Genomic DNA, 24817 nt, shown 5'->3' with positions numbered 1-24817 from the left:
TCATCCGCAGAATCATCAGAGGACACAGGCTCGGGGGGCTCTGCTCTAGGTCTCTTTTCTGGGGCTGAGAGGCCCTGTCTGGGTGAGATTGGGATCCCCTAATTAAGGATATTAAATCTTCTGCCAGAGTAAGCATTTGAGAACTAGAAGTGGGCCTGAGAGAGGGTGGTTTAACAGGCACTGTTTTAGCTGATTTGGCTGCTTTAGCCCTGGCAAAGGCCTTAATAGACATGGCTGCAGGAGGCCTAGCAGCACCACGTGCTGGGGTAGAGATATCCAAGGGGATGGTGTCTGATAGATCAGTAGGAACCACAGTTGTAGGCAAAATTTCTGAGGCTGATTCAGATAAGGTAGCAGGAGCCTCAGTAGTAGTCATGGATTCGGCTGAAGATTGACCAGTTTTCCCGGTTTCGGCCGAAACCGAGACACTCGCGACTTGCTTAACCGTGGTTTCGGCCGAAACCGCGGACCGCGAGTGTCGGTCTTTTCTTTGCATTTTTAACAATTTGGGTAGTCGGAGGATCCGGCGGCATAATGTACGCAAAATCTGAGCGAAAAACTGTTCAGCAAACTCCGACCGACGCCTAAGCGTTCGTCGGTTGAAGGAAGCACAGGCCGAACAGGCTGCTACGTCGTGGTCTGGGCCTAAGCAAGGCAAACAGTAAGAGTGGAAATCTTTATGAGGTATTTGTTTCCCACAAGTTAAACAGTTATTGACTTTCTGACATCGGCTGAGGCAAGAAAGAGTCCCCAACGGGGTACTTAGCTTTAGAAGTCTTGAAGTAGTATTCGTAGTAGTAATCTCTGGATCTGACCGACCGGCACTTGCGAACAGCTTCTGCTTGGGCGCCACGCGGCAAGAAAGACTGAGGAAAATGGCGTCGGCTGATGCCTTTATACCCGAAGACCAGCAGAGTTGACGTCGGGTGAAGTGCGACATCAGCCGAAGCCGGACTCAGACTTTGGAATCCGGCCGACCGAAGGGCTGCCTGACGACAGGACAACCCATTTATTATGACTGCAGATGCATCCATGAAGGACATATATATATATATATATATATATATATATATATATATACACACACACACACACACACACACACACACACACACACACACACACACACACACACACACACACACAGAAATTACTGTATATTTTAGATGAATCATATTATGTCAAACACAGAGTGCTGCTGCTGAAGCAAAATCAGACAGCTGGGGATCAGAAGTGTTCCCTTCTCCACATTGTTGTGTGATGTTGGAGTTGGTATATATTAGTAGGGAGTGTCTGTGGGGTGCTTGCTCCCCTGCAAAAAAAAAAAAAAAGGGATATATGTGCACCATTTTCTACCGTTACTGGACTCATCTAAACAGTGTAACATTTTGTAAGTCAGCATTTTGGCCATTGACTTCTGAGAATATACACTGTCTGTATGTATGTATTTATACACAACTTTGATGTTGTACAGTCTACTCCAGTGATTGTGGGATCATTTTTTCTGGCAAGGAATTAAAATTCTCAATCAGTATCAACAAGATCTCTTGTCATACTCAAAGCAGTAAGCATTCCCTTTTTACTTAGGGAAAGTAGTATCAGATCTCTTAGTCTTGCCCACCTTTTAGCAATGTAAAAACACCAAACATCAAACGCTACCTTTTGTCATCTGGTGCCTATTTGACCTTTATAATAAACTGGTTGCACAATCAATTAATGATTCTGCCCCAACAGCACAAAACGTGCCTCACCCCACACAGAAATCTGGACTTACTTTCCTCAGCATGCTTTTAACCTACCTCATGTACTACTCGTATCACCAGTTAATTAAAATTATATGTCACCTCTGTGGTTAGTGCATACTTAAAGCAGTAGTTGGCCTCCTGAGAGCAATTTTAATATGATACCTACAAAAAGAAAACCATCTCAACCTCCACAGCACATGTTCTGTTCAAACAATCACTGCTTAATATGGTGAAAGCTGGACACAAGTACCTGATACTGGTCAAATATAGACAACAGATGTGAATGTACTTGTGCCACAAAGTGGACGTCATTGACTGTCCCCATTCATGACTAGTTACTATGTGACAGGGAGAGAAAGGAGCAGCATGCTAATGAGTAAAATGCCATCACACTTTACGGCAAATTCTGATGTCAGCTTGGTTTGGATAATTATGTTTTTTTTCCGATATCAGCTTAGCTTAGGGCAATTATTTTATTAGTACATTATCTACACTACCAAATTCTTTAACCTTAATTAAATGAGTGGTGTTGTATTTTTCATTTCTTCCCCCCCCCCCCCCCCAAATATAATTTTGATGGTTTCAGGTTAAGAAAAATATAAGAACCCCGAGTTATTTCACCACCCAATGTTCTGGCAACTGGTCTGATATGTGTTAAATATTTCTAAGGCATCAATCCTGTAGAAGCAAATGTACTGGACCAATCACACACTGCCTGAAATCAGAATCTAGTAATTAGAAAATACAAAAGTATTTTTCAACTAGAGTGTCAGCACACCAATGGAAAAGTCTTCCAAAATAGACAGTGAAAGTAAAATCCATAAATAATTATGGGATACATGGAAGAAACAGGATTCACGCCATTTCAGCTATATTCATATACCTACTAAGAAAAAAAATCCAAAGCCACAAATACCAAAATATATAAAATGCAACCAGTCACTTCCAATTTCTACTTAATGAAAAAAAAATGCACATGTAATATATAAAGCAAACATCAAATACAATAACAAAACAGACTTTGCCAAGCTCTGCACCCTTACCCCTTTACATACATATACTAAATTCATGGTCTCACAAATGTAGAGAAGTTAGCAAAACCACAACCAGTTATTTTACAATTATTTTATTATTTTTTTTCTCCAGCTGGCATTTTCATGTTTCATTTTAGAAAATTTTCACCACAAACAGTATTTTACAATAGCAGTTAACTTTATTTAACTGGCATTTTCATGTTTCAGTTATGAAACATTTTACTCTAATGTGCAATTTTCCCCACTGTCTTTGCTGAGAAGCATTTCAAAGAAACTGCCCTTAAACATGGATCCTGAAGAAAAACAAAAACGTGTGTGTCTCTGTTATGATACTATTTCACCAGAAGTTGCAGTTTTTCCAAAAGGTGGGTATCTGCTGTCAAAGTCCATCTTTCGCTGTCTCTTCTTGTGGGACACTGCTGGTCTTTTGGTCTAGTTTACCTTCAGTCATTACAAGCTTCTTTGTGGAGAAGACTGAAAGCTAAGCAATATACCAGAAAGATGATACAACTATTGAATCAACAGACCTTTTGATTTACCTAGATACTTTTCAACTTTTAGCCCAGTACCAGAACCCAATCACGAGACCTAATTTCCATTTTTTTCAATCTTCATAGTGTAGCTGAAAAACTAGAAGACTGTTTTTGTCAGCCACTGTTATACTGTCCACTAGACTTAGGTTTAGTAAAATAAAGAAATACTGACCATAGCTTTTTCTCTTCAGGGACAGGCTGGTGAGACACTGCTCGTACACTGATGCATGCTCCTACAATCTTGTCTAGTTAAATCTCACCACATTTCTGTTCTCACTGAAGCTTCTTTATGAATGAACTCTTAAGATGAACACAGTGTTAAATCAAACACAGAAAGTATCACCTGTAGCACTGCATTTGCCATGTAAAATCCATACAGTGTACCTGTTTTTTTCCCCAGGTCCTAAGAGTTGCTTCTATAAAGTTAATGCATTTCACACATCTACAAAATTCAGAAAAAAAAAAAAAAACATACACACCTAATCCAACTAGCATATATGCTTTATGGACCTGACTCGAGCTTCAGATTACGTGGGTTGAACTAGTGAATATGGAACCCTAGAAGCTAATCAGATGAGAAGAGATTAAAAGGCCACATACCTGCATGGGTCCTCAGTAGGAGTGACATAGTACTGCACCAACTGTTTGCCCATCTGAATGGAAACTGGTTAGGCACAGAAAAGTACACCAAAAACTTCAAGGAAGGAGCCTTATCAAGGATAGCCTTGGTATGCAAGAGTATAGGGAACCTAATAACTTATTATAGTATATGACCTAAAGTATGATGGTCTCCTGTGGGATGCAGGTATTAGGTTACTTAATAATCCATCACCAACTCCATCCCCCATTATGGCATACATACAGAGAAAGGCACTAAGAGGGACAGGAAAATGGTAATGATGAGGTGGAGTTGAAAAAGAAGGCACATACCTGGTTTGTTATGGGTGACTGTAACTGGTCAGTATAGGATAAGGCAGGAACTTGCTGGTCACTTATGTTCTGCTGGCGGCGTTCACTGTACTGCTGGTGAGTGTGTGGTATCTGTGTAGCCATCTGAAGGCCAGCAGCATGGAATGAAAATGAGGGTGCAAGTCGAACAGATGAAGGTTTGCATGTTAGAATGTCCCCTGTAAAGAAAAAGCTTTAAAATTAAAAATGATGTAGCATGACATACTGAGCACACACAAAAGTTGAAACTCTGAAAATATTTAAGTTATATTTCAGTGCTCCATTCCTCCTAAGTTGCTAAATCAATACAATACAGCAAGGAATTTCAGAGGAAAAATTATAATTATTAAGTTACATCAGTATTTATCTTTCCTGCTAAAAGAATGACAATGTACAGTTGTGTTAGGAAATTACCATCATTGTACATATTCAAGTAAAGTTACCACTACAGTCATAACCTTTAGGGATTCCATTTTCCAAGAGCTCAACAGCCGACAACTTCCAGCATCCTCTACATGGCTATGGCTGGCTCCCTCCCACCCAGATGCCAGGACATCAGTGGTATAAAAGGAACACAAGCCAGTGCCTTCTTTAGCTCTTTCTTCTTGATCTGGATGGCAAATCCCCAAGGATAAATTTGCCTGGGGGGGGGGGGGGAGTGGCAATTACAGCAATGATCTATTCAAACATTTATTGTTATTGTAAGTCGCTTACACAACTGTACTATGTTCATCTTCTGATTACTGCTGCAGTAGCCTTGGCTACATGGGTAGTATACCACTTCCTGTAAGGATTGGAAGGAGGATGAATGAGGATCCAGGAGCCCCTGGAGAATGGTCGAGGCAATGCTGGCTCTAGACATGGAAAATGAGTCTAGTCTGTAGTAAATGTATGCCCAGAAGACCAAGTTGTTACCTCCAGAATATTCAGAGTCCATTATTTTCCAAAAAGCCACTGATGAAGCCAAGTTCCTAGAAGATATACCTTAACCCTGCCTGGAATTGATTTGTTATGCTAGGAGTAAAACAGAGATGACAAGGTACAAATATTTGGAAATAGTCTGCTTTGACACAGGATGTCCTTTTTTTCTTACATTCATAAGAAATGAATAACTGATCAAAACCTCTGAAGGTTTTAGTCCTGCCAAGACAGTATTTAAGTGGTCGGTGGACATCCAAAGTATGAGGAATTCTTTCTCCTTCATTTTTAGATTGGGAAAGAAGACAGGGAGAAGGACAACTTGGCTTAAGTTGGAAAGACCACAGAAGTACCTCACCAAGAGGATCACTGGCCTCAAGCAGATGCCCTATGCAGCTAGACTGAAGAAACTCCAGCGGTACTCGGTTGCATACCACCTACTCAGAGGTGATCTCTGCCTGACATACAAGGCCATGTCCAACCCAGAATTGATGGACATGCTCCACCTAAAGAAAACCATATCCCCTCGAGCCACACGTTCCAGGGATCTAAACCTCACCACAGCAATAAATAGGACGTGCTGGAGGGATAGATTCCTGTCCCAGAGACTTCCAATGCTCTGGAACAAGATTCCAATCTACATTAGGCAGAGCTCCTCGCTAACCCTCTTCAAGAGAAACCATGACGAGTGGATGGGAAACAGAAAGTTTACCCCAGGGATCACTTCAATGGCTGTGCTGGACAGGGGGACAGGGAACTAATCTAAGGGGGTGGCGAAAGCAAACACATTCCAGCTAGGCTTATAAATGCCTTCTGGCAGATAGCTTAGTACCTACCTATGAACCTATAAACTAAACTTGGATGCACCACAGCAGCTTGCAACTCAGACACCCTTCCAACAGAAGTCAGACCAACAAAAAGTACAGTTTTGTACCTACCATAAATGTAGATGTTCGAAGATCCACATTGCTGCAGTCCTTACACTTGGGTAGTCCGCTGTCCTCGGTCGGCCCGAATATCAAAGTATAAGGCTGACGTCGGTCAAGGCGCATTTGACTGACATCAGGACGTCAGGGTACAAATGCGCATGACCGACGTCATATCCTCAGTCTTTTCTTGCCCCAGATGTCAGAAGACCCTAAAAATAAAGGTCAAAACCAAAAGACAGCAAACAAACAACCAACCATCCTAGCACTAAAAATATGTACAATATATACAATATACACCTATTGACAACCCAACCCACACAACCGCCTCTAACTACAGAGGGAAGGAGGAGGGTAAATTGGACTGCAGCAATGTGGATCTTGAACATCTACATTTATGGTAGGTACAAAACTGTACTATGTTCTTCATCTCACATTGCTGCAGTCCTTACACTTGGGTAGAATCCCAAAGCAGAGGTAAGGGAGGATGGCCAAACTATAAGGAAGCAGGAGCTGCCAAAATGCCCTGCAAAACAGCAGTGGCAAAACCAGCCCTGGATTTAGAGTAAAGTGGTAGGTGATAATGCCTAGAGAAAGTATGCACTGAACTCCAAGTAGCTGCCTCCAAAATATCCTTAGTTGCCACCCCCCTTAGAAAAGCTGTCGAAGTGGCAGTAGCCCTAGTGGAATGAGGCCTAATCCCAGCTGGAATCTCCTTGCCATGATGGGAATAACAGAAAGCAATGCAAAACCCAATCCACTTAGAAATAGTTTGTTTTGACACAGGCTTGCCCTGAGAACTCAAAGCAAAAGAAACAAATAACTGCTGAGACTGCCTGAACCCTTTAGTTCTGTCCAAATAATATCGCAACTGCCTGTGTACATCTAAAGTGTGCAAAATCTTTTCCCCTTTATTTTGGGGATTTGCATAAAAAGTAGGCAAATGAATAGTTTGGTTTAAAGCCACACTAGAAACCACTTTAGGCATAAAGGAAGGATTAGCACGTAAAGATACCCTATCCTTATGGAAAATTAAGAAAGGCTCAACCGCCATAAGGGCCTGCAACTCAGAAACCCTTCTTGCAGAGGTAATAGCCAACAAAAAAGCAGTCTTCCATGATAAAAATTAGAAGTTATGTACTCACCATAACGTTCCATCTGAGTAGGTGACTTCATTCGGATGCAACCTGTGGGTATCGGATCCGATCTCGGATCCGAGCCGGCAATTCAAAAGCTTAGGCTCCGAGCTCCTAGCTCCTCCCTCTTACCCATAACCCCTTGCCAAGCCCTGACTGACCTCAGATTGAGTTTGCCTCAAATACTGACCACAGTATACTAAAACAGCAAAAATACTCGCTCTATAAAGGTCAGGGGGATGGAGGGATAGTTATCGAATGAAGTCACCTACTCAGATGGAACGTTATGGTGAGTACATAACTTCTAAATCTGAAGTAGGAAGACTTCATCTCCTGCAACCTGTGGGACAGAGTCCCTAGCTACCTGAATCTTGGCCATCATGGAAGGATGTTCCGAGCACCGCTGAGCCAAAGGATGCTCTTCCTCTAGAAACAACATCCACCTTGTAATGAGAAATAAAAGTATGAGGCGAGGCCCAAGTAGCTGCCGCAGATATCATCCAACGAAACACGGGACTTAAAGGCGGCTGGCGAGAAACTGCCCTAGTAGAATGAGCCGTAACCCTCTGAGGAGCAGGTCTGCCTGAAGTGTCATATGCCTGCAATATGCAATTAGCAATCCATTTAGACAGAGTGACTTTAGACACTGCTTTACCCAGAGCAAATTTAGCAAAGGAGACGAACAGCTGATCTGATTTCCTGTGGCCAGCTGTCCTGTTAATATAAAAACGTAATTGTCTATGAACATCCAATGAATGCAATTTGTATTCCCCTTTGTTTGAATACTTGGGAAAAAAGACAGGCAAATTGATTGACTGGTTAATATTGGATTCAGAAGAGACCTTGGAAGAAAAGATGGATTGGTCCTGAGGCACACCCTATCAGGGAAGAAAGAAAGGTAAGGCGGTTTGACACAAAGAGCCTGAAGCTCAAACACCCTTCTGGCTGAAGTGATAGCTACCAGAAAAACAGTCTTCCAGGAAAGGAATTTTAAATCAGCAGAAGCTGCAGGCTCAAGGAGGAGCAGTAAGGCCCTGCAGGACTAAAGACAAATCCCAAGGCGGTACAACCTCCTTGACTGGAGGTCTTAATAAAAAAACTCCCTTGAGAAAGGATTTGCATAATTTCGCTGTCATAAGGGGAGCTGTGTCCTGTCCAATATGATAATGCGATATAGCCAATTGTACTTTAATCGTGGAAGAACTGGCCCCTTGATGAAAGAGGTCTGTTAGAAATTCTAGCACCGCAGAGATAGGTACTGAAAAGGGATCCACTGTTCTCTGCCCTGCCCATATAGAGAACCTCTTCCATTTACTCCGATAAACCTGTCTGGTAGAAGGTTTATGAGCAGCCACCAAAATTGCTTTGACCGGTGAAGAGATACCGGGAGTCCTAATTAAGGTTGGAATTGGAGCAGCCAAGCTGTCAACTTTAGGGTCCGCAGATTGGGAACTGGCATTCCCAGAGGGTGAGAGATGAGATCGAAATTGGATCCAGAATCCATGGTGGATTGATTTTGTGAGACCATGAAGGGGAACCAAGGTTGTCGAGGCCAGAATGGGGCAATGAGAATCATTCTGCTCCCCAAACTGTTGGCTTTCTGCAGAAACCTCTGCATCAGAGGAAGTGGAGGGTAGGCATAAAGGAGACCGGGAGGCCAAGCATGCACCAGAGCATCCTCGAACTCCCTGGTGGGGAAGTAGAGCGAAGAAATTGTCGCATTTGGCGTTTGAGGGAGAAGCAAAAGATCGCAACAGGGTTGCCCCAAACGGCAAAAATCTTCTTCGCTACTTGAAGGTTTAGGGACCACTCGTGTGGAGAAAGGATGGTGCGACTGAGCTTGTCCGCAAGGATGTTGGACTTTCCCGAATGCGTTGCTATCAGAAAGCGTTTGGTGGAAATTGCCCATTCCCAGACTCTCATGGCCTCGACAAAGGGATAAGACCTGGTTCCTCCCTGCTTGTTGATATACCAGACTACGGACATGTTGTCTGTCTGAATCGCAATAGTCCCTGTAGGAAGAACGTGGTGAAGTGCTTGCAACGCTAGGAGCACCGCCCTCATTTCCAGGACATTTATATGCAATGATGTCTCTGTGGGATTCCACGTGCCTTGGACAATCTTTCCCAGAATGCCCCCACCCGAGGCAAGAAGCGTCCGTGGTCACTGTGGCTCGGGAAATGCAGCGCAAAGGGTCTTCCTGCTAGGGGCTCCGGAGAAAGAAGCCACCACAGAAGGAGTCCCTGCACGCTCTGCTGACCGCAATCGAGCGTTTAGAGACGAACAAAGAGGAGACCACTGAACTTGAAGGGTCCATTGAAGGACCCGCATGCGAGCGGGCATGAATTAGAAGCGGGATAGCTGCCGCCATAGAACCTAGGGCCCTCAGGACCCGAAGCTGCAGTTGGTGACGGTTGAAGGATTGCTGTCACATGACACCTCAGGCTGACGATACGGTCTGGGGTGAGGAAGGCTCGCATTGATCTGGTGTCTAGTCTTCCTCCTATGAAATCTATAATTTGAGTTGGATTCAGGAAAGATTTCTCCCAGTTGATCGTTATGCCCAGCCTTGGTGCTAGTTGAAGGAAGTAATCCCTGGCTGAGCACAGAAGATGCCTTGATGATGCAGTCAGGAGCCAGTCGTCCAGGTGCGGAAAGACCTGTAATCCCTGGAGCCTCAGGTGGGCCGCTACCACCGCTAACACCTTGGTAAACACCCTGGGGGCTGAGGTGAGACCAAAGGGAGGACCCTGAACTGATAGTGACTGGCTCCCAGCCGAAGCGAAGAAACCTCCTGGATCGTCTGTCCATCCGAATGTGGTAGTACGCATCCTTGAGGTCTATGGAACACATCCAGTCGTTCTCCCTCAAAAGGGGAGTATAGACTGCAGGGTGACCATCCGAACTTTTGCTTGGTTACTGACAGGTTCAACAGGGAAAGGTCTAAAATTGGTCTTAAGTCCCCGTCTTCTTTGGCACCAAAAGAACCTGGAGTAAAACCCTAATCCGGCTTGATCTGGGGGCCAGCTGGATGGCTCTTTTCCTAGCAGCTGCTCGATTTGAGAGCTGCCGCCTCTTTGGTCGGGTGGAACATCTGGGAGGCTGCGAGATTTGGGGATCTTGATTAGGGTATTGAATATCCTCTGGATATGAGTCAAGCACCCAACTGTCTGTTGTTATGGACTCCCAAGAAGTCAGGTGCATCGAAACCCCCGACTGCCTCCAGAGACGGACAGCCGGGCAACCCTTCAGGGCTGCTGCGTGGGTCTCTCAGAGAAGGGTTCTCTGGACCCAAAATTGCCAGGAGCCCCCTGCCTCTGGCACGACGACCTCCCATCCTCCTCTGCCACGGAAGGACTGGTTATCCGAGCAGGTTGGGACTGCTGACTTCGAACCACATCTTCTTCTGTCCCTTTTGGTTCTTAGAGAAGGACCTCTGGGGAGCTGAGAAGCGGACTCGACGGCAGACAGCGTCTTCCGTCCTTTTCGCTCTGGACAAGTGTCTCGCGAACAGTCTTGCCAAATAAGGCAGAACCATCGAAAGGGGCATTCGAAGGTCGCCTTAAAGGGCTCAGCAAAATCACAATGGCGGAGCCAGGCCTGTCGCCTCATGACAAGGCCTGCTCCGCTGGCTCTAGCGGCTCCCTCAGTAGCATGAGACAGCAGCCGCATAGATGTATTGGACACAGATCTTAGAGTGGCCATTCGGTGGAATAAACCTGCTTATCCTCACTCGAGATGGACTCGGGAGATGCAGCGTACTCTTTAATCAGATCTCGCTGCATCCTAATGACATCGCCATGTAGTTCAGCTCTCAAGGAGAAGGTCGCTGAACTAAACACTGCTTCCCAATTCGATCCATCGAACGGGACTCCTTGCCCGGAGGATGGACGGAGGGACTCTCCTGGGCCAATTCCCTCTTCGTGGCTGCAGCCATCATCATGGCATCTACTGGGGACCCTTACTCCAGTGGGTGCGGTCTGATGGAGGAGAAAGAATGCGGTCCGGCGTTTTGGGATAGGCTCAATGGTGTCCGGATCCTTCCACGCCTGATAGATATAAGATCTACCAGGGGTCAGCAGGAGGACACCCAAGAGGTAGAAGGGCCCTCGAATGCCTCCAAGAACACAGACTCGTCGAAGAAGCCTTGGGGCAGACCACCCCCTCCCGATCCTTAACATCTCCATGATGTCTCCAAATGAGACGCCCTCAGGGGTGACCTAGGGAGCCTTCCCTTCATCCAAGTCCGTGTCTTCAGTGACGGACTCAGGGAGTCCATGTGCCTCCTCTTGCACTTGCGCTTCGAGGTACTTCATCGGGGCTGTCCGAGGAGTACTCTTCAGCAGATGGATGTTCCAAGGGAACCACTTGGGACATCGAGGCGGGCTGTCCCTGGGACCGGCTGGTGGGGCCTGGCCCAACTGCAATGGAGTGCGGGATGGAGCCGTGGCAGGGACCGGGGTCCGGATGTCCTCCACAGTGCCCTTTCCATAACGTTGAAAGCCGAGGCGGAGCCAGCTTCTCTAAGCCCCCACACCCGACCCCCACTTGGATCCGACGACGGATCGGAGTCGGAGCGAAACCGCCGGATCCGAGACCAGTGTGCTCCGACCTGGACGGAGCCGAAGACACACCAGCTCCCTCGGATCCGAGGCTCGCCTCGGCTCCGAGAGGTCGGGTCCGGCACCAAGCACTCAAGGGATGGGACGGATCCGAGTGCGCCGACCAATCGGATCCGACCCACCCCGGATCCAAATCTGCACGGCGCCGAAAGCTCCGAACCCGTGGTATGGGTCGGAGAAGGAGCTACGGGGCGAAAAGGGGTCAAGCCCCTCCCGGTTGGGGGGGGGCTAGGAGCACTCCCATTTGCATTTGGGCCTGGATGAATTTCCTCATCATCCGGTCCATATCAGCTTCGCTCATCGAAAAAGTCGATCTAGAGGAGGCCACCGAAGCGGACCTAGAGAACCATCTCGGTGACCTCCTGGAAGGGCTAGCCTCCTCCTCGGGTCCAGGAGAGAACCGAGGGGAGTGGAGCCGAGGAGGAGGAAGGCTAGAAGGCACAGGGGAAGCCCGCTTAGATGGAGGAGCCGAGCTGGAAGCCGCTCTCCTCTTGTGGTGCTTCTCCTGTGCCTCTCCTTCTGTCTCTCCCTACTAGAATCCTTCCTCCGGCATTTTTAAGGGAGGTTGAGTCCCAGCCGGAGGGAGAACTCACAGCAACAAGTTGCTGACTGGAGAGCAGAGGCGAAGCAGTATCTGGGGTAAAAGACCCGCCAGCACTAACCGACCTCCGTTCCCTTAAAGCCGGGTTGAACCCTGCACAAATGGTACAACCAGAAGACAGGTGTTCAACCCCAAGATGACTTACGAGTGTGGCCATCTGCTGGGGACAGCTTATGGCCACACTCGGTATTCGAAAATACAGCCTTAGGGGCTTCAGACATAACACCTAAGGCCTAAACACACACACACACACAAACAAACTACGAAAAACCCGAGAAAAATTAACTAAAGAGGGAGGGAAAGCCTTAACCACACACAACACTAACTATATTTGAAACAAAAAAAGAGAATTTAAACAATTTTCCTGTCAGAAAACTACTTATCTCAAAACCACGCCAGGAGCTCAAGAATTCCGTTGCTTCTTGAAAAGCGGCAAACGAAATCTGAGGTCAGTCAGGGCTTGGCAAGGGGTTATGGGTAAGAGGGAGGAGCTAGGAGCTCGGAGCCTAAGCTTTTGAATTGCCGGTTCGGATCCGAGATCGGATCCGATACCCACAGGTTGCAGACGAATGAAGTCTTCCTACTTCAGATCTTTAATTCAGTAGTAGCTGCAGGCTCAAAAGGTTGTAGAGTGAGTTTCTCCAACACAAAATTGAGATCCCAAGCAGGAGTAGGAGCTCTTCGTGGGGGTGTTATATTCTTTGCCCCTCTATGAAATTGCTTGAACAAAGGATGAGAAAACAATGGTGGGTCACAATCATAGTGAGCCGAAATTGCTGCAGCATGAACCTTAATAGAAGAGAAGGACAAACCTTTGTCCAGTAACTCAGTAAGATATTGAAGAGCCACACTTAAATTAGGCTCAGAAACATCAAAATCCTTTGCTGCACTCCAAAATAAAAATCTCTTCCATTTATCTGCGTACACTTTCCTTGTACTAGGCCTTCTAGCTTCCAAAATAACATTCAAAACTTGCTGTGGAAGTGGAGGCCCACTATGGTTCAAAACAGAATATGCCAGGCTGTTAGGTGCAGAGAGTGAAGCTTGACATTGAGCAAATGACTGTCCTCCTGAGACAACAGGTGTGGAATCGAAGGCAAAGGCCATGGAGGCTTCCGTGCCAGGCTTCTCAGTAATGGGTACCAATGCTGTCGAGGCCAATCTGGAGCTATCAAAATCATCCTTGGCTTGTCTTGTCTGGCCTTCAGTAGTACCTTTGGGAGGAGAGGCAGAGGCGAAAGGCATACACATGAAGACTGCTCCAATTGAAAGAAAGAGCATCCACTTTCCAAGCTGTGGGATGAAACCTTTTGTGCAAAACTTTGGCAGCTGGTGGTTTAGTGGAGAAGCGAACAGATCTATGTCTGGAGTTCCCCATGACACTGTCAATTTCTGAAATACATGAGGATCCAATTTCCACTCGTGGGGATCCATAATTTGTCTGCTCAACACATCTGCTAGGGAGTTCTGTGCTCCGCAGAAACCTTGCCTGAAGATTTAGCTGTAAACTGAGAGCAGTCTCCCACAAAATCATTGCTTGCCTGCATAGAGGATAAGAATGTGTTCCGCCTTGCTTGTTGATGTACCACATGACAGTTGTGTTGTCTGTTAGAATCAACACCTGCCCTGGAAGAAGTAAATCCTTGAAAGCTATTAATGCAAACTGGACTGCTAACATCTCTTTCAAGTTGATATGTAGATGTTGTAGTCTGGCAGGCCACTTGTCTTGTATCCACTTTCCATTCAGATGAGCTCCCCAAGCTTTGTCTGAGGCATCTGTCGTTAGAATCTGACTCGCCTCTGGCCGGGTCACAGAGAATCCCTTGTTTAGGTGACATTCCTGAGCCCACCACAACAATTCCTTTTGAATGCAAGGTATTATTTGAATGACAGTGTCCAAATCCTGGCAGTGCTGTGTCCATACATTTTTGAGATACCATTGTAGCTTCCTCATATGCAGTTTGGCATTGGGAAGCACCAGAATATAAGATGCCATGAACCCCAAGGCTTGAAGGACTGTCCTTGCAGTCAGCCTGGACTGATGAGACAACTGATGAAAGTAAAGGGAAAGATTCTTTTGTTTGTCCGGGGTCAAAAAGGCCATCTGGGATGCTGTATTCAGTCTCACACCCAGAAAGCACATGTCTTGAGAGGGTACTAGACTGGACTTTATTTCGTTCACAGAATACCCCAGGCATCTTAGCACTGCTATCACATAATCCAAATGATGAAGAAGCTCGTCCTTCCTTGAGCCAGAATCAGGCAATCGTCCAAATAAGGATAGATCTGTATTCCTTTTAACCTGAGGAAAGCTATCACTGGAGCCAGAACTTTCGTGAACACTCTGGGCGCAGTAGATAAGCCAAAGGGCAATGCAGAGAACTGATAATGAGAAGTCCCAGCTCGAAACGCAGATACTTCCTGCAACTCAGTCTGATAGGAACATGAAGATAAGCCTCCTTGAGATCCAAAGTTACCATCCAATGATCTTTGCCCAGCAGAGGTAAAAGCTGCTGTAACGCCAACATTTTGAACTTGGGAATGTCCAGATAAGTGTTGAGGATAGATAAGTCCAAAATTGGTCTCCACGTGTTCCCTTTCTTTGGTACTAGGAACAGGCGAGAATAAAATCCTAGGCCCACTTCTGGCATAGGGACCGCTGAATGGCCCCTATTTGGAGTAACAGAGAAATTTGCTTGTGAGCCTCTATTCTTTGTTGAGGAGGAACGTCTGGCATGCCTTTGAAAGGAGGCAAGGTATGGAAATAAAACCTGTAACCGTGGTGTATGATATCCAATACCCATTTGTCTTGGGTAATTAAACTCCAATTTTCTTTGAAAAGTGCCAACCTTCCTCCCAAAGGTGCTGCCAGACGAGAAGGCTCAGGCAGCTGAAAAGGTAGGTCATTGGGTCTGTTTACGAAAGGACTGACCCCTGCCCTCACCCGAAGACTGTGCAGGAGAAAGTACAGTTTTGTACCTACCATAAATGTAGATGTCCGAACTGGATAGCATCTGCAGTCATAACAAGTGGGTTGTCCTGTCGTCAGGCAGCCCTGCAGTCGGCCGGATTCCAAAGTCCGGGTCCGCTTTGCTGATGTCGCACTCCACCCGACGTCATCTCTGTTGGTCTTCGGGTATAAAAGCATCAGCCGACGCCATTTTCCTCAGTGTTTCTTGCCCCAGATGCCAGTAGCCCTCTTGCAGGCTAAAATTTGGATAGATGCCAATGTTTCCAAATAGATAGAGGTAAACACAACAATAAGCATATATGTACATATATACAAACAAATACACCATAAAGACTCCCCAACAGCTAGCTATTAGGAGGGTAAACACCCTAGGAGTACCACCGAGGGAAGGAGGGAGGGTAATCCTGACTGCAGATGCTATCCAGTTCGGACATCTACATTTATGGTAGGTACAAAACTGTACTATGTCCTTCATGGATGCATCTGCAGTCATAACAAGTGGGTAGAATACCATAGCCAACTAGGGAGGAGGATAAAGGTAGATTATGGTGTGTTTAGGATCCCTTGCAGTACAGCAGTGGCAAACCCTGCTCGGGATCTGGAATATAGAGGCAAATTATAATGCTTGGCAAATGTATGCACGGAGGTCCAAGTAGCCGCCTCAATAATGTCTTTGGTTGCCACTCCTCGTAAGAAGGCTGTGGTAGTGGCTGTTGCCCTTGTAGAATGAGGTCTTATGTTCTGTGGAATTGGTTTTCCATGGAAGGAGTAACAGTATCGTATGCAATTTCCTATCCATTTGGAGATTGTCTGTTTGGAAATAGCTTTTCCTTCCCTTCCTGTTGCATAGGCTACAAAAAGTTGGTCAGTCTTTCTGCTATTTTTGTTCTGTCCAAGTAGTAGCGTAGCTGTCTATGTACATCCAAGGTATGCAGTATTCTTTCCCTCTGTTTTGTGGGTTGGGAAAGAAGGTAGGTAGGTGGATTGCCTGGTTTAAAGACACTCTGGATACCACCTTGGGCATAAATGTAGGATTAGTCCTCATGGACACTCTATCTTGGTGGAAGATTAGGAAGGGTTGCACTGCCATTAAGGCCTGTAGTTCTGAAACCCTCCTTGCTGAAGTAATTGCCAGTAGGAAAGCAGTTTTCCATGACAGGTGTTGTAGGTCTGCTGTTGCTGCTGGTTCAAAGGGTGATAGTGTCAACTTTTCTAGCACAAAGTTTAAATCCCAAGCTGGTAATGGTGGTTTCCTTGGAGGTTTTACATTCTTGATTCCTCTGAGGAACTGCCTGAGCAAAGGGTGCGAAAAACAGGTGGATCAAAGCTGTATTCTGCTGAAATAGCTGATGCATGTATCTTGATGGAGGAGTAGGACAGGCCTGAATGAAGAAGTTCGCCAGATACTCCAGAATGTTAGGCATATCTATGTTTGACACATCTTTTCCTCTTTCCGTACTCCAAATGACAAACCTTTTCCATTTTCCAGCATAGTTCCTTCTTGTTGAAGGTCTGCGTGCTTCAAGAATAATGTCTTTAACTCTTTGGGAAAGTTCTGGATTAGCTGCTGCTATGTGATGTTCCATGCAGTCAGTTGCAGCGTTTTAGGTTTGGATGTATGATGCTGTAGTTGTTCTGAGTTAACATCAAAGGCATCAGGGGTATTGGCCACATATTGTTCCGAGACATGCTCTTCAGTAGTGGGTACCAGTGTTGTCTTGGCCAGTTTGGAGCTATCAGGATTATCCTTGGACGTTCTTCCTTGATTTTTAGTAGTACCTTGTGTATCAAAGGAAGAGGTGGGAATGCATATGCTGTTAGGCCTTTCCAGTTGAAGGAGAGTGAGTCCACTTTCCATGCTAGTGGGTGGAATGTCCTTGTGCAGAAATTTTTGAGCTGATGATTGAGAGGTGATGCGAATAGGTCTATCTGTGGCATTCCCCATTTCTTCGAGATGGTCTTGAAGATGTCCGGTGCAGCTTCCATTCGTGGGCATCCAAGTGGTTCTGCTTAATATGTCTGCTAGAGTATTGTCTTTCCCCGGTACAAATATTGCCTGTAACTGAATGTTGTAGCTGAGTGCCAGGGTCCACAGCTCCAAGGTCATTCTGCATAGGGGGTATGAATGAGTGCCTCCCTGTTTGTTGATGTACCACATGACTGTGGTGTTGTCTGTCCTTATCATCAACTGGCCCTCTTTGAGAAATGGTTTGAACTTTTGGATTGCCAGTTTTACTGCCAGCATTTCTTTTAGATTGATGTGCAGGTGAAGTTGATCCTGTGTCCACAATCCTTGCACGCATTTGTCCAGCATGTGGGCCCCCATCCTAGGTCTGAAGCATCTGTTGTGATGGTCTGGCTTGGTTGACATCTGCGAAAGGGTAGGCCTGGGTTTGACTGGCATGCCTGAGCCCACCATAGGAACTCCTGTTTTAAGCATGGAATTAGTGGGATTTCTGTTTCTAGACTGTGTCTGTGTTGGGACCATAAATTCTTTAGGTACCACTGTAGTTTCTCATATGTAGTCTGGCAAATGGGACCAAGATTATGCATGATGCCATGAAGCCCAAGGCCTGCAGAACTTTTCTTGCTGTTAACTTGTTCAGTTTTGTTAGTGCCAAGAAGTAAAGAGGAAGTTCTTTTGTTTTTCTGTAGTCAGGAATGCCATTTGTTGTACTGTGTCCAATTCGCCAAGAATGTCCTTGTTTGGGATGGTATCAGCCTTGACTTTTGTAAATTGACTGTGTATCCCAGTCCTTGTAGCAAGTAAATGACCCTTTGTAAATCTGTTGTCAGCTTGCTTTTGTTGTCCCCTTGTAGCAGGCAGTCGTCCAGGTATGGGTAAATTTGAATTCCCTGTAGTCTGCAATGGGCGATTACTGATGCCAGGCATTTTGTGAATACTCTGGGCAGTAGATAAGCCAAAGGGCAATGCTGAGAATTGATAGTGCTCTGATCCTGCAAGAAATCTGAGGTATCTTCTGCAGATTGGTCGAATGGGGACGTGCAGGTATGCCTCCTTGAGATCTAGAGTTACCAGCCAAGACTCCTTGCCCAGCATGGGAAGAAGTTGCTGTAGGGTCAGCATTTTGAATTTTGGGACAATGATGTATGTATTTAAGGTGGACAGGTCGAGAATTGGTCTCCAACTTTTTCCTTTCTTGGAACTAGGAATAGTCTGGAGTAGAACCCCTTTCCTTGTTCTGCTGTTGGCACTCTTTCCACAGCTCTTATGTTTGCTAACTCCATTATCTGGTAGAGCCTCTGTTTTTGATTTGGAGGTAGATTTGGCATTCCTCTTTGACTGGTAAAGTGTGGAAGTGAAACCGGTAACCTTGATCTATGGTTTGTAAAATCCACTTGTCTTTTGTTATGTAGTGCCAGTTCTTTGAAAATAAGGTTAACTTTCCGCCTAGAGGAGCTGCTATTTGTTCCCTGGTAGGCGGATTTAGGATTAAGTCACTGTGGTTGTGCTGATGTAGTGGCAGTGGCTGTGTCTGTGCCTCTGTTGTTACCTTGCCACTGTCGTCCTCTGTAGGCACCTCCTCTGGATTGGTTTCTGCCTCTGGAACGCCTATTCCTGCCCCTTTGAAATTTTGTGGAGTCAGGAAAGGACCAATTTTGGCAGGCCAGTTCCTGCTAAACCTTGGGGTTGAACCTGCAAGAAATCTTTAACAGTTTGAACAGATTTTGCCTTTTCTTCCATTTTCTTCATAACCTGCTGGGCAGGTGTACCAAACAAACTTGTCTTGTCCATAGGAGCATCTAGCAACTTAGCTTTAACATGATCCGGTAAAGCTTGTTCCTTTAGCCATGCATGCCTTCTTATCACTGTGCCTGTCATGGCTGATCTAAATGAAGCCTCCAGTGCATCATAGCCACATTTTAAGGAATGGTTGCTAACCTGTTGTATGTTATTTACCATCTCTAATACATATTTCTTATCAAGAGATTCATCAGTGGTTAGTTTTTAGTTAACTGATCAAGCATAAACTCTTGGTATTGTATCATGTGAAACTGACAGTTTAAAGCTCTAGCTGAGAGAGTAGCTGAAGTGTAGACCTTTTACCCCATCTGTCTAGTGACCTTGCTTCCCTTTCAGAAGGAATAGGGTTTTAGCTGTGGTCGGCTACTGCCTTGGGACCCTGGGATATAGTTTCTGGGTCTGCAAGTGGGGCCTTGTAAAGGTGGTGATGAGTATCTGGCACCCTGTAAAATCTGTCTGGTTTGGCAGGGGCTGGGGTAAAGAATCTGGAGCGGAGCAAACATCATTGAAAGCATCATCCACCACAGAGAGAACAGGAGGTATAGCTAAGGGCCTGTGCTGTGGGAGGTGCAGAAAGGTCCTAAGTCTTTTCTGGAGTCTGAAAAATCCTGTTGCTGCCATTGGAACTGTTCTCATGGCATGCAAGGTTTCCCCAAAGGAGAATTCTTCTGGTGGGGAAGCAGCTGGAATGGATTCTTCAGCATCAGAATCTTCAAAATTGGAGAAGGGAGCCTCAGGCTGGTCAGTTATGTCTGATTCATCAGCAGAATCATCAGAAGACACTGGCTCAGGGGCACTGCCCTAGGTCTCTTTTCTGGGGCTGAGAGGCCCTGTCTGGGTGAGATTGAGATCCTCTAATTAAAGAAATTAAATCTTCTGCCAAAGAAAGCATTTGAGAACTAGAAGAGGGCCTGGATGTGGGGGGTTTAACAGGCACTGTTTTAGTAGTCTTGGCTGCTTTAGCCCTGGCGAAGGCCTTAATGGACATGGCAGCTGGAGGCCTAGCAGCACCACGTGCTGGGGTAGAGACATCCAAGGGGATGGTGTCTGATAAGTCAACCACCGTAGTGGGTAAAATTTCTGAGGTCGATTCAAGAGTTGTAGCAGGGGCCTCAGTTGTAAGAATAGGTTCAGCTGTACTTTGAGCAGTTTTCTCGGTTTCGCGAAACAGAGACACTCGGTTTGCTTTAGCGTGGTTTCGGGAGGAACCGCGGACCGCGAGTGTCGGTCTTTATCTTTGTGTTTTTTGGGGGTAGTCGGAGGATCCGACGGCATAATGTAAGCAAAATCAGAACCGAAAAACTGTTCTGCAAACTCCGACCGACGCCTAAGCGTTCGTCGGTTGAAAGAGGCACAGGCGAACAGGCTGCTACGCCGTGGGCTGGGCCTAAACAAGGCAGACAGTAAGAGTGGAAATCTTTATGAGGTATTTGTTTCCCACAGCTTAAACAATTGTTAACTTTTTCTGACATCGGCTGAGGCAAGAAAGAGTCCGCAACGGTGTACTTAGCTTTAGAAGTCTTCAAGTAGTATTCGGTAGAAGTAATCTCTGGATCCGACCGACCGGCACTTGCGAACAGCTTCTGCTTGGCGCCACGCGGCAAGAAAGACTGAGGAAAATGGCGTCGGCTGATGCTTTTATACCCGAAGACCAACAGAGATGACGTCGGGTGGAGTGCGACATCAGCCGAAGCCGGACCCGGACTTTGGAATCCGGCCGACTGCAGGGCTGCCTGACGACAGGACAACCCACTTGTTATGACTGCAGATGCATCCATGAAGGACATCTCCCTGTTCTAGGCCTGAAAGAGCCCTGAGCTCCCCTACCACGTCTAGATCTACCCCTAGACTGGGAATCATAAGAAGGATAAGTCCACCCCTTAGTAGGCCAATTTCTACTAAACTTTGGAGGCTGAACCTGCAAAAAATCTTTAACAGTCTGCATAGACTTAGCCTTGTCTTCCATTTTCTTTAAAACTGCCTCAACAGGAGAACCAAACAACACATCAGATTGTAAAGGAGCATCTAAAATCCTTGTTTTAACATGGTCAGATAAATTCTGATCCCTCAGCCAGGCGTGCTTGCGAAGAACTGACCCAGTGGCAGCCACCCTAGACGAGGCCTGTACAGCATCAAAACCACATTGCAAAGAATGCTTACCCACCTGCTCAGAAACATGTACTAAATCTTGTAACTCTTTACAATCAATACCTTCCGCCAGAGCATCAACCTTAGACTTCAATTGTGAAAGGAGATAGTTTTGGTATTTCAACATGTGGAACTGGCAATTCAAAGCCCTCATAGCTAGAGTGGAAGAAGTATAAACTTTCTTTCCCCATCTATCCAAAGCCCTGGCCTCTTTATCTGTAGGAACCGGATTCTTGACAACAGAAGCCTTAACACCTTTAGGCCCCTGACTAACAGTTTCTGGGTCTGCCCTAGGACTCTTAAAAGATACTTATGAGCTTCAGGCACCCTGTAATACCTATCCGGTTTAACAGGAGCAGGAGGCAAAGAATCAGGATTAAGAGAAGCCTCCGTAAAAACATCTTCCACCACATCCAAAACAGGAGGTATAGCCAAAGGCCTATGCTGGGGTAAAACAAAATTCCCTAAGCCTTTTCCTGGAATCAGAGAAGTCCTGACCTTCCCACTTAAAATGCTCCCTCATGGAATGAAGAGTTTCTGAAAAGAAAAATCCTCAGGAGGAGAAGCAGAAGGAGTAGAATCATCCACATCAGAATCAGAATAAGGAGAATACTCCTGCAAGTCTTCAGCCAAGACTCTGAAACATCCAAGCCTGCTCAAAACTCCCTAGCTCAGGCTCCACCCTAGGTCTCTTATCAGGAGGGGCAAAGAACCCTAATCAAAGTAATCAAATCTTCTGCCATTTTAAGCATATGCTTCTTGGGCACAGTTCCTGAAGAACTAGGGGTGACACCAACTGAAGCTAAACCTGGCCTGCCTCTGGGAGAAGCCTTGGAAACAGAAGGAGAGGGCCTAACCACCCTAGGAAGGGAGGGAGTATAGTAACCTGAGAAGCCCCTTCAGCCTGACCTGCCTCCTGAGAGGCCACATCCTGCAATAACAAAGTCTCTCCCTGGGATCCCAAAGAAACCTCGGTGGAACCACCGGCTCCACCGACACCTCTAAAGAACCGGCGTCCGCACGGACGGTTCTTCTAGCCTAGGCTTAACTGCTTTGTCCTTGCGCTTCTTGAAGAAGCGGGCCGGAGCATCCGACGGCATTTTATAATTGCACCGCTCAAGACTAACCTGGCACAATCTAACCTTCTCTTTATAGTGCGCTTATTGAATCTAGCACAAGAGCGACACCCAACAACGCCGTGCTCAGGCCCTAAACAAGGAATACACAAAGTATGATAGTCTCTATGCGTATCTGTTTCCCACAAGAAATACAATTATTCACTTTTTCTGACATCCGGTAAACCACTGAGGCAAGAAAAACTAAAATATTCCCAACGGGTACTTAGCCAACTTTGACTCGGTCTGAAACTCCGAAATCGAAAAATTTCAGAACGCCAACCGGCACTTGCAATGCTGCTTCTGCATCGGACCATGCGGCAAAAAAGACTGAGGATATGACGTCGGTCATGCGCATTTGTACCCTGACGTCCTGATGTCAGTCAAATGCGCCTTGACCGACGTCAGCCTTATACTTTGATATGCGGGCCGACCAAGGACAGCGGACTACACAAGTGTAAGGACTGCAGCAATGTGAGATGAAGAACATCTGCTTTCCATGTAAAGAACCTCAAATCAACCTAATGAACTGGTAAAAATGTAGCAATAGTTAATTTTTCCAAAACAAAATTAAGATCTAAAAGAGGAGTCACCTGTGTTCTAGGTGAATGAGTATGCAGAACCCCTTTCAAAAACATCTCTACATGGGGATCCATGAGCAGGCAAATTAAGATAGAAGACTATACAAAGGCAAAAGGATAACTCAAACACTGTAGAAACACACAAACACTAGCCTTAGAAAGGTCTTCATTCTCAATATGGAACCAGCTAGATAACTTTCTCTATTTGCTAACATAAAATTTCACAGCAGAAGGTTTTGTTGCCTCCTTTAACGCCTACACAGCATGTCCTCAGAAAATAGGTGCCTAAAAGGTATTAAAACTCCATCATCCAGGCAGTTATTTGAAAGGTGTAGCAAAAAGCCCATGTGTTGTGTCAAGTCTACTGTGAGGAAGCTTGTGGTAATTGCTCTTATCCATTTCCAAAAGAATGCAGAACCACTGCTGCCTAGGACAGAAGGGTGATACCATAATGATCGAGACCAGTCCTTAATCCCCAGAATGGTCCTCGATATCACTGGAAAGACATATTTGAACATTTCTGTCCAAAAAAATGAGAATGCACCTGTTTTCCAGGCAAGCTTCCAAGCAGTTCTGGAAAAGAATTTTGTTAGTTTGTTAGGAAAGGAGGCAAACACAGTCTTATCTGAAGTGTTCCTCACAGTGGGATCCAATCCTGGAAGAGCCCTCTCCATTCAAATTTCCATTAGAAACGGTCTTGTCCTGGTCCTACTCAGCTTGTCTGCCACAACGCTTTGACAGAATGTAAGACACCTGTAGACTGGGACTACCTTGGCTAATCTGCACAGAAGGTAACATCTGCCAACCCCCATTTGCTTATGTACCACATAAATTCAGTGTTTAGAGTTGAGTACATTTATGACTGCCGACTACTCTAATATGTTTGTGTTTTGGCCTGTCCTTTTGTTCTTAAAAAACCTTGCATTTTTACCCCAAAGACGCAGCTCCCCAAGAAACATCAGAGGCATCTGTTACAGACTGTACTAGAGCTGGAAGAAAGAATGGGAAAGAGAACAATAGATAAAGCTGGTCTCTCCACCAGAGCAGTTCCTTTTTTACAAATCCCTAAACTGGAATATGAAACATCAGTGGGTGTTGATGCTGGGACCACTCCGATTTTAGGTGCCACTGAATCTTCCTCATGTGGAGTCTTCATTAGAGGAATCATGAAGGTCATAAATGCCACGAATTCTAGAATCCTGAGAAAGTCACCTGTTGAGTTTTTCCACTCAGTCCAGGACTTCAAGTATAGATCTAGACACACACACATATATGTACATCTGTGTGTGTGTGTGTGTGTGTGTGTGTATATATCTATTTCTCTCTCTCTCTCTATATATATATATATATATATATATATATATATATATATATATATATGTGTGTGTGTGTGTGTGTGTGTGTGTGTGTGTGTGTGTGTATATATATATATATATATATATATATATATATATATATATATGTATATATATATATATATATATATATATATATATGTATATACATATATAGAAGTATAAAAGCCAACACAGCCAGGGTAATACCAAATAGTCAGTCATGAAAAATAATCCAATCAGCCAAAGATATATATATATATATATATATATATATATATATATATATATATATATATATATATATATATATATAAACAGCTGCTTTAATAAAATGATAAGCGCGTTCGGATCACTTGATCCTTCATCAGATCCACTCCTAGCTATGGTGGCTGTCTTGGCTTTTATACTTACTGGACTTTTCCTGCTACACAGATCT

General features: G+C 45.3%; 1 protein-coding gene across 5 annotated transcripts in view; it reads right to left on the bottom strand.

Moving 5' to 3' along the window:
* The window catches only part of DYRK1A (dual specificity tyrosine phosphorylation regulated kinase 1A), a 2602610-nt gene that overhangs the window by 1309700 nt on the left and 1268093 nt on the right, over positions 1 to 24817 (bottom strand). For all 5 annotated transcript variants that reach the window (XM_044071432.1, XM_044071433.1, XM_044071434.1 and 2 more), the window contains one exon: positions 4243 to 4439. In XM_044071432.1, the coding sequence (XP_043927367.1) occupies positions 4243 to 4439 (197 nt within the window). The remainder of the gene's footprint in view (positions 1 to 4242; positions 4440 to 24817) is intronic.

This window comes from Protopterus annectens, chromosome 5.part0 (genome assembly GCF_019279795.1).
Source record: "Protopterus annectens isolate FY-2018-M chromosome 5.part0, PAN1.0, whole genome shotgun sequence".
Taxonomy (NCBI): Eukaryota; Metazoa; Chordata; order Ceratodontiformes; family Protopteridae; genus Protopterus; species Protopterus annectens.
Note: the sequence above shows the minus strand (reverse complement) of the source record. Positions and strands in the feature narration are given on the sequence as shown.